This window comes from Tauraco erythrolophus, chromosome 3, assembly GCF_009769465.1.
Source record: "Tauraco erythrolophus isolate bTauEry1 chromosome 3, bTauEry1.pri, whole genome shotgun sequence".
NCBI lineage: Eukaryota > Metazoa > Chordata > Aves > Musophagiformes > Musophagidae > Tauraco > Tauraco erythrolophus.
In genome coordinates, this window is record NC_141467.1 from 92,938,009 (window position 1) to 92,955,055 (window position 17,047).

Here is a 17,047-nt window from a genome sequence, read left to right on the forward strand (position 1 = left end):
AGGTCCCTTCCAGCCCAAACCATTCTATGATTCTATGTATTTCTTCAACTTTTTCTTCTCTAGGGAGCATTTCCACACCGAGGAATGCCAGGTCAGTGAGTAGGAGCTTTGTAGAAACTGAATGTTTGGCGCCTACTGGGAAGCAAGTGTGTTGCTTTCCTCAATTTGCACGTCTAGCCAACTCAAAATGAGCTGATAAACTAAGTGCTTAACAGCTGGAATGTAAGCAGAATTATTCTTCTTCTAAGGAAGTAAAAGGACTGCTTGCAGTTCTGGAACGGATTGAGAAATTGCCAGTGCTTCACAGCTGAGAGGGGAAAGCGTCAGGTTGTAAAGCAGTATCTAAATTCATTGCATGCTTATCCTTGCCCCACCCCGTGCTGTTATGAATGGAATGAAGGAAGTAGTAACAGAGCAAAGCAAAGCACTAACAGCACATTATAATTCTCTATAATTTCATAAGGCAAGAAAAGATGCCTCCTGCCAGTTGTGAGAGCGGATGCTGGATCAGAAAGCCCAGAGCTGGGAGGAGGCAGTGGGTGATATTTGTCACCTAATTGTGTGGGATTCTTCTGTGGCTTATTCAGGACGGCTGTTACGGAGCGAGCACAGGGGCAAAACCAGCACCAAGTTGCGTCGCTCAGCAGTGCGTCCCACATCAGTGATGCCAGTGGGGTCAGAGGGACTTCCCCCTCCCCGAGCTCTTCTTCCCTTCCCCTGCACATACGCAGCTGTAAATCATTGCAGGTTTTGTTACCTTTTGTTATCTTACAGTTTAACCACTACAAGGAGAAGGAAAACAGTGTTAAAGTTTCTAGTCTTGACTGTGAATTGTTTTATTCTCACAGCCGGAACACCTGTTTGGCACACTTTCCTTCCTCCCACAAAACACGCCTGCCATCTTCTGGCCAGGCCACCAGGCACCCAGGGGCTGGCTGGAAATGCACTTTGAAGGGTCGGTACTGAATGGGCTTTTCCAGTTGTTAACGCAACCAAGCAGGCAAGCAGGTTGAAATTAAATTTTGTCTGTTGGATGTGAAATTCCCCTGTCAGAATAACTGAGCTTTCAAGCTGCACAAACTTCTCCTCTCGATTCATAAGGATTTGCACAAGTTTTTCCTTTTATCTTCATACCTGCAAATATCCTGAGAGTTTCATTTATTCCAAGTCTCAAGGAGACAGCCAAATAGAGTCATTATTAAGCTGAGTTTACATTTACATCACAACTTTCAGTGGCTTTTATAGGAAACCAATATTGATCAAAACTGGAATTGTGGTTTTCATGAAAATTTATTAAACACTATCATTGCAGTGGAACATAAGGCTGAGCAAAGTTCATGTGATGTCTGGTTCCAACGCACCTATTTGGTGTGGCTCTGATCAAAGCCAATGCTAGAGTTTCGTATCACCTTAGGAAGCTTCCAGGAATTTGCTAACTAGGAGTAAAACCTTGTTTAAAAGTCAAGCACTAAGTTCTGAAACAGTTCTTTGCTCCTCACAATCTTCAAAACAAAGCTGAGTCTCTTTCTGAAAAACATGAGTTATTTTAGGTACTGAGTGATATTTCACAGCCTGTTATGCAATATTTTAGATTCCTTGCTCAAAAATACTTCCTTTAAAGTCTATGACTATCCCACAAGAGCAGAATGACGATTTTTTTTTTTTTCCGGGTTAAAACCATCCTGTAGGAAAACAAAATACCAAAATCAAAACCCTTCACAAAACCGCATTGCATTGATGAACTTGAGAGAAAAATGAGAAAAGCTTATGAGGATATTTTCAAAAAGGACACTGATTTGCATTTTCTTTTCAAATGTAGTACACAGTATGTCTTCGTGATATATGCATATAATCTACACCTTATACATATATCATACATACACGTTATACGTATCAATACAACTAATATTTAATCTTAAAAATAAATACTTGAATTGCTCAGAATTTTTATATTTTCAATGCCTCAATTTTAAAATATAAAACTGGTTCATAAAACAGAAGATCTGTGCTCCATATCAATTGCAGTGCGGGAACTGGAGCCACCTATACGAGTGTGTAAAAAATCCGTCAGGTTAGTTCCAGCGCCTTCCCAAAATTTACGAGGCCACTTCTTCCATCGTTGGTGGAGACTGTGCTATTCAGCCTTTAGCGGTACACTTCCCTCACCCAGCTTAAGTCAAATGAAGGGCTGGGAACCATCCAGCTTCCCTGGACAGGCAATGAGACAATGTCTTCTCTGACATCCCTGGAGAAGGATTCCACCTCTTCAAAGACAAGTATCTAAGACAGCAGGTGTCTGTCTTAATTAACTTCCCCAGAAGCCTGGATAGTTAACATTGAGTAGGCTGTTAGCGGTCAGCTGAGAGGAATCCTACCCCAGGTGTCTCGAGATGGTGATAAAACCAAAGAGTTGAAATGAGTTTCTCTCCATTAACAAAGCAAGTGAGGCTGACTGAATGTCCAGCTTCAACTCTTCAACTTCAGGCAAAGTCTGCTAGACCTTATTCCAAATTTCCACATCAACCCCATGAAATTTATCACCATCTACACTAAGGTCTGGATTTCCCTGGGAGAAGAAAGGCTAGGCTGGTCATTGCTCCGAACCTTCTTTTGCACTTTTTACTAGAAATCACTCATGTTCTACTTCAAGTGAGACAAAACTGCCCTCATCTCCCCCCCCCTGTGAAGACGGTAGCTATACGTGGTCCAAATCATACTAGTCCCTCTAACCCAGCCTCGTGCGTGGTTAACACTCAGAACTGTCATTTCGCTGACCAGATTCAATGATTTACAAACGCGTTGCTGAAGGCTTTTCATGGGAGCAGTGTTAGGATCCTCCTCTACCAGGGAGGATCTTCCAAGACCACGTTTTCTGTCGTGGCAGGTTGTTTCCGGTATAATTCAGATTCTCTCCGCTTTTGTCTCTCACATGTTGTCTCTGAAAAAGTATGTCCCGCATGAGCTCTTCCGAAGACTGAAATAATCCTAAGATGTAGTGTTTTAGCTAAAACCAGAAAATGGTTCTTTCTAGTATGCTTCATTAATCAAAAAATGCTACAATACAGAGCAGCAGACACTTTTGGTTGTTCTTAACTAGTTTTATATTAGCTAACTGGTGTTAACTAGCTTGAAGTGGTGTCACTGGTGACTAGCAGTACGATTTGGGTCTATGAACCGTTTTCAGTTATCAGGAACTTGCTAAAACTTAGTAGCCCACAGATTAGCAAATAGCTCCCGTCTGGGACTGCATATGCACAAGGCAGGGGAACTAGGGGCAGGGTTGTTCTGCAGATGACTCCAGAAAACTGAGCTTTTCCACTGTGCTTTTTTCTGCTAAGGCTTTGCACTGGTAGTGGAGTTCAGCGAGACTGGCAGTTACAGTGTGAACCTCAGGACTGTTTGGAAACTGAACATGGTCCTACTGAGGAGTGGAGGAAAGCTCTAGCAGACAAGGCTCAACCCCATCACGACAGGGAGATTCCTGTTTCCACAGCTGGAATTTCCTCTACAAGGCAGGATTTTCATAGAATCATAGAATGGTTAGGGTCAGAAGGGACCTTAAAGACCATCTAGTTTAAAACCTCTGCCATGGGCAGGGATACCCTCCACTACACCAGATTGCTCAAAGCCTCATCCAACCTGGCCTTGAACACTTCCAGGGATGGGGGATCCACAGCTTCTCTGGGCATTCTGTTCCAGTGTGTCACCACCCTCACAGTGAAAAATTTCTTCCTTATATCTTATCTAAATCTCTCCTCTTTCAGTTTAAAGCCATTACATTTCTCAAGAAGATCACATTTTCTGCTGTGGTATGTCTGTTTTCCAGTATCATTCTGATTCTCCCCACTTTGGTCTTTCACAAAACAAGTAGCACAAATGGTAAAATGAACGCCGTGCCCCAGAGTTGAAAGAACTTGCCTTGCTCTTTCTTATTTCTCTTTGTATCTTGGGGGCTCTACAATTATATTCCAGATGTTGCTAAACATTTGAGAGAAACACTCCTACAAGGCTTTTGCTTTGCGTATATGGAATTAGAAGAGCCCGGTCTCACCTTTCAGCTGTACAACTCACCACAGGCAGCCGTGCATCACCTCGTAAGGTGAAAAAAATTTGAGTGCAACATATAATTATTTTTGCTAGCTATGAAAAACAACATGTAGAGCAAGGTTCTATATGTACTGTGCTATTTAATTTGTGTTTTCAAAGAGAAATTTCATTAATTAGGTTAAAAATTAACACTGGATCTGCATTTTATTTATTACGTTTACAGCTGTGTAACACAAGGCATGGCTGAGGTCAGAGGAACTGCTATGATGGCAGCATTTGCTCTTCCATGTGCTCCACGCAAAATGTCACAATCGTTTCTATTTCTCCCTCTCAATTAGGCACACCATTTCTGAATTGTTACCTGGTATTTGAAAAAACAAGCTGCACCGGCTGTCAGGCTTTTCCAGCTTCCCACCTGTTTCGGAAAAGATGCATTTTTCTGTGAACAAACAGATACTGAGCTCACAAGAAATAATAGCTAAGAACATCTACAGAACAGAAACTAACGTTAAAATCCAGAAAAATACTTAATATCAATTCCTAGGACAAATTTCTAGCATTTGCTCTGAGATACTTTGAGTATGTTTTATTACTTTAACATTCCAGAGTTGTTGTCACTGAGAGTGTAATTTGTAATCCAGCACGCTGCCTTTTCTGCCATGGTTTAGCAACAGAATTGGGGGGGGTGCTGGTGAAACCGTTCAGGAAAGGGTGTGATGCCCAACCGGCAAGCACTTAATATTGCTTGTCTCTAGCATGATGCACTTGAAAAATCAAACATCATGGCAGGAGAAAAAGGCATATGTGGCAGTAATAGGAAAAGAAAAAAGGATCTGTAATCACTCTTTCTTTTTGCTTGCTTATTTAAGTCTTTAAATCAAGTCTATGCATAGTTGACAGCTCTGGATAAGAAAGCAAACCTCCGCAGCAGAAGCCACAATATGTGTGGCACGTTATGGCTCCATGTAGCCCTTGGAAAACAACAACAAAACCAGTGTAGGTGAAGGACCAGGGAGGAGCAATCTTAAGTGGGGCATTCCCCAAAGGCCCCGGCACAGAAGAGAATGGGAGACAAGAAAGCCAGAAGCGAGCGCTGCCCTCAGCTCGGCCCCTCGGCAGGAGCTGGGCAGCAGAGCTCTGCCTGGCACCCAGGTGGTTCTGACCACGTCTGCCGTCCTGGCAGAGAAAAGCGGCCGGTGGCCAGCAGCTGTAGGTGTCCCTGTAGGCCTGAGAGCCACCAGGAAGGGGTTGCAGATACATTCTGGGTCTCTTTCTTTCCTTGTCTCCTTGCTAAGTACGCTGGTCATAGTTAGGAAATGAGATAAGTACGCCAGTGAGCAACTGTTAACATGATTCATTATCTTCAGGAGACTGAAGATAGTCTTTACCCAAGAGTAGTTTACCCAGGAGACTGAAGATAGAAGAAACCCAAAGGCTCTTTGTTTGCACAGTTTTATAGAAAATTGTACGGCCATAAACAGAAGGTCTAACCAGTTCCTGTTTAATTCAAAGTTTCACTTTAAAGAAAATGAGAAAATTGGTCATTAAAGGAATATGGGGAAAATTACAGAACTAAGAGATTTTCCTCATGCAGATGATGCACTCGTGTATGGATCTTGTACCCTGTTGGAGATGACCGCAGACTTGTCCCTGTGTTTGACTCTCCAGTGCATTCCTTGCTTTGTCAAGACAGAAAACTCTCCTAGGCATTTTGAACTTCCCAAGTGAGCGTTCCCTTCAAAGAACAAGCATAAAAATGCCATCCTCCACTGAGGGAAACAGAATGAGCGCTCATACGTCACAGACATCGTCACTTCACGCAGATGGGAAATGAAAATCGATCTTTCACCCAAACAAGTTATTACAATTTGTTTTGTCAAATGTTTGCTATGAGCAAATTGCTTCCTGCTTTCTTAGCTTCTTTTAAGGAATGCTATCAAAGCCCGTGGCATTTAGCTGTAGAGAAGGAATAAAACCCAAACTTAATACAGTAACTAATCTTCAGCACGTTAATTTTTGTTGGAAAATTCTTAACATATTGAAAAGGTCCTATGTCAGGCACAACATTTCCAGGTTTTACCTTAGCTTTTCACATGTTGTCTTGGTGTGTTCTTTCTCTCTTCAGAAGAAGGCACAGATATAAACTACTCTTGGGTAAAGACTACTGGTGTCTTTAATGATAAAATTAAACAGAGTCGTGGGAGCGTAAATGGCTTCCATTGAGCCTTAAGCAGCAATACCTTAGTCTGTAAATATTTTGCAAGTACCACACTGGAAGCGCCACGTGTGAAAATCGGTCTACACCAAACTGCAGAAGAACAAGTGAGATGTAGGGAAGCCCGTGCATCCATCCGCGTCAGCTGGCAATGCAGCCTCGCCAGCGGCGTGCGCACCGACGGAGACGCCAACGCGGCGTTCAGGCAGAACCGGTGGCACGGGCCGTCCTCCCCAGGAGGCAACGAGCCGCCTCGCCGAGGCGCAGCTGGGCGTCACCCACACGCTGAATCCACCCAACCTGCGTTAATAAAGCATCGTGACTTGGCTTTTGGAAATGCAGATACACTGGTCTCTTTTACGCCAGAACATCATCCCAGGAGGAGAAAATCCACTTTAGGTTCCTTTCATGATTCTTGGGATTTGTTTCAGTCCAACACACAGACGTCCTTAGTGGTGGTAACGAAAAAGCTGTTGTGACAAAATGAAAGATATACTGTACAGAACTTTATTCTTACATCTGGAATACAAAACGGTATTGGGTAATTCACTGCCAAAGGTATCTGGGAAGGAGAAATGAAATTTGGATGCAGTTAATGGATTGCTACATTCATTGCAAACTAAACCACATTTTTGACGTGTACATTTTGCACTGTTTTTCTTAGCAGCCAACTGTTTTCCATTCTTACAAAATTTATTGTTATTCTGTGAGGCTGAATTTACTTCTGGTGTTTCAAAGTGCAGATATCGCATGTATGTAAAGCTTTTCAGAACCTTGTATTAGAAAAAAACTGAATTTTTATTCTTTTTACTTCTAGAAAGGTGATTTTTGCCAGACCATGTGATTTTGTAGCGTCTGACGTGAGCATTGGTGTTAATCCAGTAGAGCCTTTGGCTCGAAGGGCTCCTGAGAGCACTTCGCCAAAAGGAGGAGTTTTAAATTAAAACTCCGGTGTTGTTTTGCCAAAAAGTGGTTTTGGATGTGGCCACCACACATGGGCACAGACCTTAACCATGGCCTCGGCAGCCCAGTTCAGGAAGGATGCAGTTCTACCATTCCATACGACAGTAAAGGCTGCTTTACGTCCAGTTATTTCAGCTCGTGCTACGTGAACTACGACAGCCGTACTTCACAGAAACCACCACACGCTGCACAGGGCAATCTGCATTTATGCAGTTCCTTTTGTTCTAAATCTCTCCCTGAAAAATTCAAATGCCTTCTGAAAAAATTACATTAATTCCCTGAGCTGTCAAAACCAAACCAACCATTTTTACATGACAGAGTAAAACCCCAACTTTCTGCCACATGCTGTACAGAACAAAGAAGTCCGGTGCCTTGTATTTGTTATTGAAATAAATTGATCTACGACTTTCTAAGGCACAGCCTGATACAGGAGGGGTATTAAATTATCCAGAAAGTATTTTGAAGTGCTCAGTTCTTATTTCCCATGAAAGATCTCTCAGGGCATGTTCTTTTGAGCTGCCTCGTCATGGGGTGTGGGCCTGACACCTGACAGTTTCCCAGGTCAGGTGTGCGCAGCCACAACCACACGTGGAACAACGTTCACCTCGGAGTTAAGACTATTTGCCCTTCACGATTAATCTACACAGGCAAATAAAGGAGCTTTCTGACGAATTTGTTTGTTAGTACGTTACGGCCAAGAAATTGCAGAAGTCCCCAACTAGGAAAAATTTTTCAATAGGAGTGTTAATATGTATTTACTGAGATTAGGATTTAACCTCCAGATTTACAAAGAAGTTGAGACAGCGTTTAACCCTAGAAATAATATGACGAATTCTCCTGAATTTGTATATATAACTGAAGTGAATTCAGTGGAGTTGTTTGTGTAACAAAGTCGAATTTAGTTTATTTTTCCACATTCCAAACTATGTAGTGCAAACTGCAGAATTAACAATATCCAGTAGGTGTCATCTTCCTACATATTGTGTCCACGATAATCAAGTTTAGACTTTTTTTAAACTGAACTTCAATGAAAAGTAGGAGTCTTAAACACTGCAACGAGTTTTCTGAAGAACATGCATTAAAAAAAAGTATGAATTTCATCTGATACACCTTACTAACACTAGGATTTCTGGAATGTTTGCAACCTGGAACTGTTTATGCACAAAATAATTTGCAGATATCCGTGACTGTACTTACATGCCTAAAGAACATCTGTAAAATGTCTGTAAATGGACATATTTAAACCTGAAAATCCATGTAATGGATTCCATTTAATCCACATTTCCTTAGAGCAATATCAGTATGTGGTACAGCGCTGCCTAACGCCTGTGCTGAGAAACAGATTTAAGATCCTCTTACTGATGAGAATATTAAATGAAGTTGGAAGGGCGTCGGGAGAGCAGAGAATTCTATTTCCATAAATGTTGATTTAAGTTGTTGGTTTCTTGAAATTACACCTCATACAAATAAATATTTTCATGGGGATTATGGAGAATCGGCTTGATTTACAATGCTCTTAATTTCAAATCAAATACTTTTATTTATATACAGCAGCTTTATATGTAGTTGAGGAGTAAAATTGCTCGGGAAAGTCGCAATCGGTGCGATTCAGCCATCTCCAGATCTAAGTAAAATAAGCACTTTTCACCTTTTAAACCCCGACCTCTGCTACTTGGCGCGGGGACACTCGGTCAGAGTTGCGCCTTCCAGCATGTGACTAAACCATGCACTTTGTCCGCGTCCAGGGATTTTGTAACACGATCCTTTTGACAATCCGTCAACATCTCTGGCTTTGTTAGCGCGGGGCACTGCTTAGGGAAGTGCTACGCAGAACTGTCGTTGCCTGATGCAAAATAATCTGAAAATAACAGAAAGGCTCCAAAGGCGAACTCGCGCCGCGCACGGGAAGGCAGGTGCCGCTGGAGCAGACCCTGCAGGGAATCTCGGCGCGCAGATGCCAGCGGGCGCACCAGCGGCGCTCGGCTGCGGCCCGAAACCTGCTTTGAACTCGCACAAGGGATGGGGCGGGAAGCGCCCGCTTTTCCCATGGACTGACACTGATCACGTATTTGCATTTCATCCATTTCTTTACGTTAAATCGAGTCAGCTTGGAGTTTCCAACAGCCTCTGTATCTGCGGCGTCTGTGAAGATGCACGGAGAAGGAAACAATTTCAAAGGAAAATGCCCTTTTTTTCCATGTGATCCCGATCTGTGGTTACGCATCGAGCAAACCCAGGAAATTCTGCACAACGCTCCGCTAATTAAAAGCTCGTTAGTTCTTCACGGCGAACTACTCACCGAACAGCCGCGGAACGACGGCGGAGCGCTCCCGCCGCCCGCGCGCAGCGGGAAGGGGGCGGGGAGGGAGCGCAGGGCCCGGGGCAGCCAGCGGCAGCGGGAGCGGCGGGAACGGGAGCCGAGGGGAACGGGAGCCGAGGGGAACGGGAGCCGAGGGGAACGGCAGCCCCCGGCCGCGCCGCCCCCGGCCCGCGGTTTCCCGCCCCCTCCCGCGTGGAGCCGGGGGCGGGGCCGCGCGCAGTGACGCCCGCGCGGCCCCGCCCCGCCCCGCCCGCGCGGCCCGGCGGGGGCCGGAGCTGCCGAGGGAGCGCAGAGGAACATGGAGGCGGCGGCGGCGGCGCGGCGGGGGTGCCGGCTGGGCCGGGCGGCGGGGCGGTAGCGAGCCCGCCCGGCGGCTGCCCTCCCCCACGCCTGCCCGCCTGCTTCTTCAGAGGCGGGAGAGGGGCGCTGCCTGCCCCCTCGCAGGGAATGGCGGCCCCGGGCCCTCCGCAGCTCCCGTGGCTGCGGCTGGGCCCGCGGCTGCGGGCCGGGCTGGAGGTCGCGCTGCGGGTGCCCAGCCTGTTCCTCATCGACGCCATCTTCAACTCGTCCCCGCTGCCGGGGGGCTCCCTCTGCGCCGCGCTCCTGGGCGTGCTGCTGCGGCTGCTGGGTGAGACGCCTTCCCCTCCCGCCGCCCTTCCCCTCCCGTCGCGCCGGCCCTCGCCGCCGGCCGGGCGCCGGGGGGTCGGCACCCCGCCGGGCCGGGGCCCGGGCCCGCCCTCGCGGCCGCCTGTCCCCGCCGGCCTTGTTTACGGCCACAGGCGCGGCACGGCCGCGGCCGCCGCTTCTCGCCGTCCCCTCAGCCCGCCGCTCTGGTGCCGGCTGCTGTCGCGGCCGCCTCTCTCCTCCCCGCCCCTTCCCCTGGCTCTGACCCCTTCCTGCCGCTTCCTTCCCGCCGGCCGGGGCTCGCCCGCTCCCCGAGGCGCCGCTCGGCCGGAGCGGATCACCGCCCCCCCCGCCTTCCGAGCGGCATCGCCTGTCCCCCGCTCCGCGCCCGCTCCCCCGTCCTCCGGCTCCCGGCGGCATTCCCGGGGCGGAGGCGACGGGCCAGCTCCGTCCGCTTCCCCGCTGTGGCGGCATCCTGCCGCTTCATCGTGGCGGCGGAACCCTCGGGAAGCGCCGGGAGCCGGCGGGGCGGTGGCCGGGCGGGCGCTGCTCGCCATGTGCGCGGGTGTTGGGGGCGGTGAGGCCGCTCCTCGGCGGGAAGCGTGACTTCGTGGCTGTGGATTGTTTTATATGAGAGTCTTTTAAAAAGGCACTTTGGGTGGTGTGGTGTCTTCCGGAAACTCGCTGTTAAATCCTTCTTTTGGGAACAGCAGTTCATCAGTGCCGGAAATCTGATTCCCAAATGAAAGAGAAGTCTCGTGAAACGTGCCGTTGGCTGTTTTTAAGCTTTTTTCTTCCTTGGGATGGAGGTTGCGAATCACTGGCGTAAGTAGGTGATGCTATTTTCAGCGCTACTTGCCATGTTGGCTGCGCACGTAGCCTCCGCCGGGCTGGAGCCCCGTCCTGCGAGCTGCTGCTGCGCAGGGGATGCTGCTCTGCATATCGCGTCCAGGAGCTGGGGATCCTGAGGCGGGAAGGAAAGGAGAATCCAAAACACAGCAAGAGGTGTTCTGCAGGCCTGCAGCATGCTGATTTTGTGTTTTCTTTGATGTTTATAGTAGAAGAAAATAGGAAGGAAATAGGCGGCGTGACTGTTGGGGTGGAAGTTGAGACGAGTGGTTAAACATCACCCTGAAGTGCGTGCTATTTGCATTAACAAATTAAGGCGCTTCTCAGGATCACATTTATAAGTGATCCTTCCCAGGATCACTTTTCTGGAAGGGTCTGGGGGAAGAAGTGGCTGATACCTCCCCTGCCTCCTGCAAAAGAGTTTTGGGAACAGCTTATGCCAAGAGACGTACCTTGTACTTTGAGACAAGTGGTCTGTGGTTTTTGGCTTTCCAAAATTAAAGAAAAATTAAACTGTAACCACTTAAAGGCGATTAGTTAAAGACCTTCCATGTGGTTCAGACAACAGAATGCTTTTGCATCTGTTTTTTTCCTCATCTGAATTTAAGGATTACAGGGTTGGGTTTTTGCTGTTGTTAGGATAAACTGAAATATTTATTTTGGATCGTTCTGTATTTAAATAGTGGGCAAGTTGCCCTTCCAGTTGCTATTTACAGGCTTTGAAAGATGGATCCAAATTTTTCCTGTAGCACAATAGTATTTAACATAGGATAAACGCACAACTCGTCCTCTAGACACAAAGATTGTAGCTCTGGAGGGATTTCATCGCTTTCGGGGGTGGTGTTGGACAGTTCTGAAATATTCTGTGAGTGCAGTTCTTCAAGAATGCTGACAGAGATCTGTGTGATTTTAAAAAAGTTTTACCGAAGGAGTCCCCGGACTGATTCTTCCATCACTTATTTTCCCCACGAGTACATAGAGTTGTACAGAGCACAGAACCAAGCTCTACAACTGGAGCACCATTTTTCTTTAATCTTTTTCATTAACCTTGCTTTGTCCCAGACGCAATGTTTACCTTCCGTATCTCTGCATGGTGGTTGTGTTTTGTTTTTTTTTTTTTAAAGTGTCTCGGTTCCAGCAGAACCACCACCCCCAGGAGTATGAAAACTTCAGACAGCAGGACACTGATTTTGGAGAGGGTTACTATAAATACTGTAGTCTGCAGAAAGATGTAGAAGCAATGCTGGGGCTGGAGAAAAAACAATTTGGCAGCATCACATGATTAAAATACTCATGCGTAAAGGTAATTGAACCCAGTAATTGACTGAAAGTCAAATCCTACTGTAAAGATACTGACAGATTGCAGGAGTTCGAGGAAAATAATGAGAGGGAGGGATTCATTTTAACACCAGAAATTACTTTAAAAGTAAACACGTTGTTCGACGAGATGCTGTGTTTGGCGGCTGTGCACTGGAGACATTTGGCGATGGGGTAGCATAGATTGGAGGAGTAAAGATGAGCAGCAGCATACACAGAAACGTGAGACAAATCTTGTCAGAGGAGGAACGGCAGCGTTTCCTATCAGAGCGAAGTGGGCAGAGATTGACTGTTGGGTGAACGCTGCAGGGCAGGGGGAAGTCTCGTCATGGCAAGATGGATGGAATGACGTAAATGGAGATGGGAGGAGAGGAGCGCTCACCTCCCCTTCCGAGACTTGAGTTACCTCCTGTGGTCTTTCGAGGTTCATAGGACCATAGAATGGTTAGGGTTGGAAGGGATCTCAAAGATCATCTAGTTCCAACCCCCCTGTCATGGGCAGGGACACCCTCCACTACACCAGGTTGCTCAAAGCCTCATCCAACCCGTCCTTGAACACTTCCAGGGATGGGGCATCCGCACTTTGGAGGGGTCTTGAGTTTCCCACGCACGTGTTGACAGAGGAATGCTCTACTTTTTGTTAGTCCCCGTTCAGAGGAAGCCGTAGGTATGGCTTTTCTATGGACTCGTTGTGCTGTTTTTAGGGATGTCTGGCATGCAAAACGTCAGTGGTTTAGGTTGACCTACGGTATCTGAGTACAGACCTGTCACTGCAACTACAAGGAAGAAGAGTAGGGTTTGCTTGCAGGAGTGTTTCAGAGCAGCCTGCTTAATGCAAAATGCTTTTCCTTTGCCCAAAACAATCAGAATTAAGGAAATAATGAGCTTGTTACAGATGTTTGAGCCTGTTCTGTGAGAAAAGACAAAGGGTGCAAACTGGTCAGCGGTGTTACCTGTCCCATAGGGGTTTATGGTGGTATGCAAGGACATCATCAAGCTTATTTTAAAACAAGCGCTGTATGTGATGAATATTCAGCTTTTCATAGAAGAACTGAGCCATGACACAAGGCACTTCCTGAAAACCGATGGAGGCTTTCCCTCAGTCCATTTCAAGGTTACTAGGTTAATGATTAGTTAAGGAGAACGTTTTTGTATCAGCCAATGCTGCTGGCAAGGAACACTGTTAAGATGCATTTATAACTTTTTTTTGTAGTCTGCCTTTTGCTGTTGAGTCATGTTGACTCTCTGTCTTCTTATTCAGTTCTCCAGGGTGGGTTTTAGAGGGTTTTTTGGTTACTGGATTGTTGGGGGTTTTTTGATACAAGCAACTGGCAAGACTACTGGTGGAATCAAATGCTGGTTCCTAGCAAAGTTTTTTTTTTTTTTTATTCCCATGATCAGGATACTTTAAAATGTATATATTTTTTAAAACACTTGATTATGGAGGATTTGGAACAATCTAAAATACAATCATCAGAAAAGACTGATGCTGTCCTCCAGCTGAAAGAGGATTACTTGTTATTTCATTAGTTTTAGTGCAGAGATTGAAAGCAACTTAGTCAAATATGAGTTGTAGAGGGCATCTCTCCAAACTGGTTTGGATGAGAAAGCAGTTGCATAGACTGGAAGCTGATTGAGAAGCCCAAAACAAAGGCAGTGTGTTTCCTGAGGAGAAAAACGTTTAAGGAAGTGAATCTAGTGAGAAGTGGCGTTTAATTTAACATTTGTTAAGGAAGAGTCCTTACCTACATAGCGCTTAGTGATGAAATTCATAAGCTACGCTACAGGAGTTTACTGCAAGGACATTAGTGTAATACCGAGGTACTACAGATGCTGTTATAGGACTTCTCATAGGAAGGTGCAGAATTTCCAATCATGGTCAAGATATGCTCATGGTCAGTGTGAGGGAAAGGTTAGCAAACAGGAATTTCAAGATCTGAATCTGATTTCTGACAAGTAAGACGCAGGTTTGCACTGGCATTGGCAAAGAGGCAATTGGGGCACTTTTGGATTCTGTGTACAAAAGCTTTATATTGCAGAAGGCCTTCTCCATGAGGCTTCGTTTCAGGATGCCTTATCAGAAACGAAAGCAAACTGAAGGGAATGGGAAGAAGAGTGCCCTCTCTCCAGTAAACTACAGCAATTTTTCACTATTTTCCCATTAAAGACTTCAGCTAAACTGTTTTGGCAACTGATATCTTTAGTACTCCAGCTTGGACTCTGTAGTTCAGTGCTTTGCTCAAGTGAATTAAGGGACTTTTAGTAAATTTTACTCATTTATTCCTTGTAAGCTGTATAGAGATGATGCTGTATCTGGTAATTCTTTTCTGCTTTTAGTGCTCGTCTGCCCTTTGGTTTCAAGAGTAAGGCTGGAGTGCTGGGAGTTGTCTCTGCCGTGGTCTGAAAAGGCAGATGAACTTCACAGTAATTGTGACTTCATGCTTGCACTGGCTTTGCATGGCAGCTGTGGTGCACAGATGTATTAGATGCAGAGGTTAGGTTGTCCTCTTGTCCTTTCTCTGGAAAGGGCACTGTTGGTCATGTAAAGTTACAAGTGACTAATTGGGAAGCGATACATCAAATAAATGTAGCTCCCAAGCCAATAGCTTAAAATCTGTTATTGAAATTCTGCTGAGAACTAAACGATTTCAATCTGTTTTTAGGTGTCTTTGTATCCAGCGTTGTTCTGGTCTTACAACAGCGAGCACTTTTCAAGTTTTATATGATCGCTTCGGCGTTCCTGCTGGCTGCGACGTCAGTCTTGGTGAATTACTATGCTTCTTTGCACATAAACTTCTACAGTGCCTACTACACAGCCGCGTTTGGAATTCAGATCTTCCCTCATAAAGGACCTTCGCTATGGATGGCGCTTTCCATCCTTCAGCTTACCTTCGGAATCGGATACGTTACACTGCTAAACGTGCAGTCCATATACTCTCAACTCATCATCCTGGATATACTGATCCCTGTAATTGGCTTGGTTGTTGAGTTACCTTTGAATGTCCGGCAGGTGCTGGTTTTTATTTCAGGCCTAGTTCTGACACTGAATACCACAGCCATTTTAGTTACGAAAATTAAATGGTTCTACTACTCGGTGCGGTATGTTTATCTGCTGGTGAGGCACATGTATCGCATTTACGGATTACAGCTATTGATGGAAGATACATGGAAAAGGATTCGGTTTCCAGCTGTACTGCGTGTCTTCTGGCTGACGAGACTCACAGCACAAGCTGTGGTATTAACGTATGTCGTAAAGATGGCTGAAACTAATACGGAAGAAAGATTCTTCTTGATATCGTGGGATAACTGCTGGGAACTGATTTGCAGTCTGATCATAAGTGGGTGTGACTCGACGCTAACTGTGTTGGGCATGAGTGCTGTCATTTCCTCGGTAGCACATTATTTGGGACTTGGCATCCTGGCCTTCATTGGGTCGACTGATGAGGATGACAAAAGGCTCGGTTTTGTGGCACCTGTCTTGTTTTTCATTTTGGCTCTACAGACTGGTTTAAGCGGACTGAAACCAGAGGAACGACTAGTTCGCCTCAGCCGAAACATGTGCCTTTTGTTAACCGCGGTCCTGCATTTTATCCACGGAATGACAGACCCCGTGCTGATGTCTCTCAGTGCCTCCCACGTGTCATCGTTTCGCAGACACTTCCCCGTACTGTTTGTGTCCGCTTGCCTTTTCGTCCTTCCCGTCCTGCTCAGTTACATCCTCTGGCACCACTACGCACTGAATACGTGGCTTTTTGCGGTTACAGCATTCTGCGTAGAGCTCTGCCTAAAAGTCATAGTTTCCATCACTGTTTATGTATTGTTTATGATTGACGGCTACTATAACGTGCTGTGGGAAAAACTTGATGACTATGTCTATTACGTTCGTTCAACTGGCAATATTATTGAGTTTATATTTGGAGTCATCATGTTTGGAAACGGAGCTTACACAATGGTTTTTGAATCGGGAAGCAAGATCCGTGCTTGCATGATGTGTCTGCACGCCTACTTCAACATCTACCTGCAAGCCAAGAATGGCTGGAAGACTTTCATAAATCGCCGGACTGCTGTTAAGAAAATAAACTCGCTTCCAGAGGTAAAAGGAAGTCGGTTAAGTGAAATAGATGATGTCTGTGCAATCTGCTACCATGAGTTCACCACCTCGGCTCGCATTACTCCATGCAACCATTATTTTCATGCACTTTGTCTTCGGAAGTGGCTGTACATTCAGGACACTTGCCCCATGTGCCATCAGAAAGTGTACATTGAGGACAAGGAAAATGCCAATATCTCTAACAACAATGGGTTTGTGGCACCAAATGAAAATCCTGTACAAGTTGCAGAAGAAGCTGCTGATGCTGAAAATGAATTAAATGAAGATAATGACAGTTCCGATAGTGATGAAGACGATGATGACTGTGTGGCACAGCACTTGAATGAGGCTCTTAACGTTGACTCTAACTCTCTTGGAGATTAAGATGTCCTTTACTATGCCGTGAGGTATTTGTTTAAGATTGACTTCAACAGAATGAAAGTATCACTTTGTAGTTATTGTACTTAAGCACAACAGCAGTATCTCAGTGTTGAACCTGTGAATGGTGGTTGTTTACTGTGGTGTGTGCTACTGTAAATATACCTCTGATTTTTGCTGGTCTCTTTCATGGCCACCTTAAAATTATGTACGTTATTGTACATGGAATAAAATGTTTTCACAT

The 17,047-nt window shown here is 45.7% G+C and overlaps 1 protein-coding gene across 1 annotated transcript; it reads left to right on the top strand.

Annotated features, from left to right (window-relative positions):
* Positions 1-9,983: 9,983 nt before the first annotated feature.
* Positions 9,984-16,819, top strand: RNF139 (ring finger protein 139). The gene is made up of 2 exons (XM_086608817.1): positions 9,984-10,173; positions 14,999-16,819. The coding sequence occupies exons 1-2, from the start codon at positions 9,993-9,995 to the stop codon at positions 16,807-16,809; spliced, it is 1,992 nt and encodes a 663-aa protein (XP_086464943.1). The 5' UTR covers positions 9,984-9,992; the 3' UTR covers positions 16,810-16,819.
* The last annotated feature ends 228 nt before the right edge of the window (positions 16,820-17,047 follow it).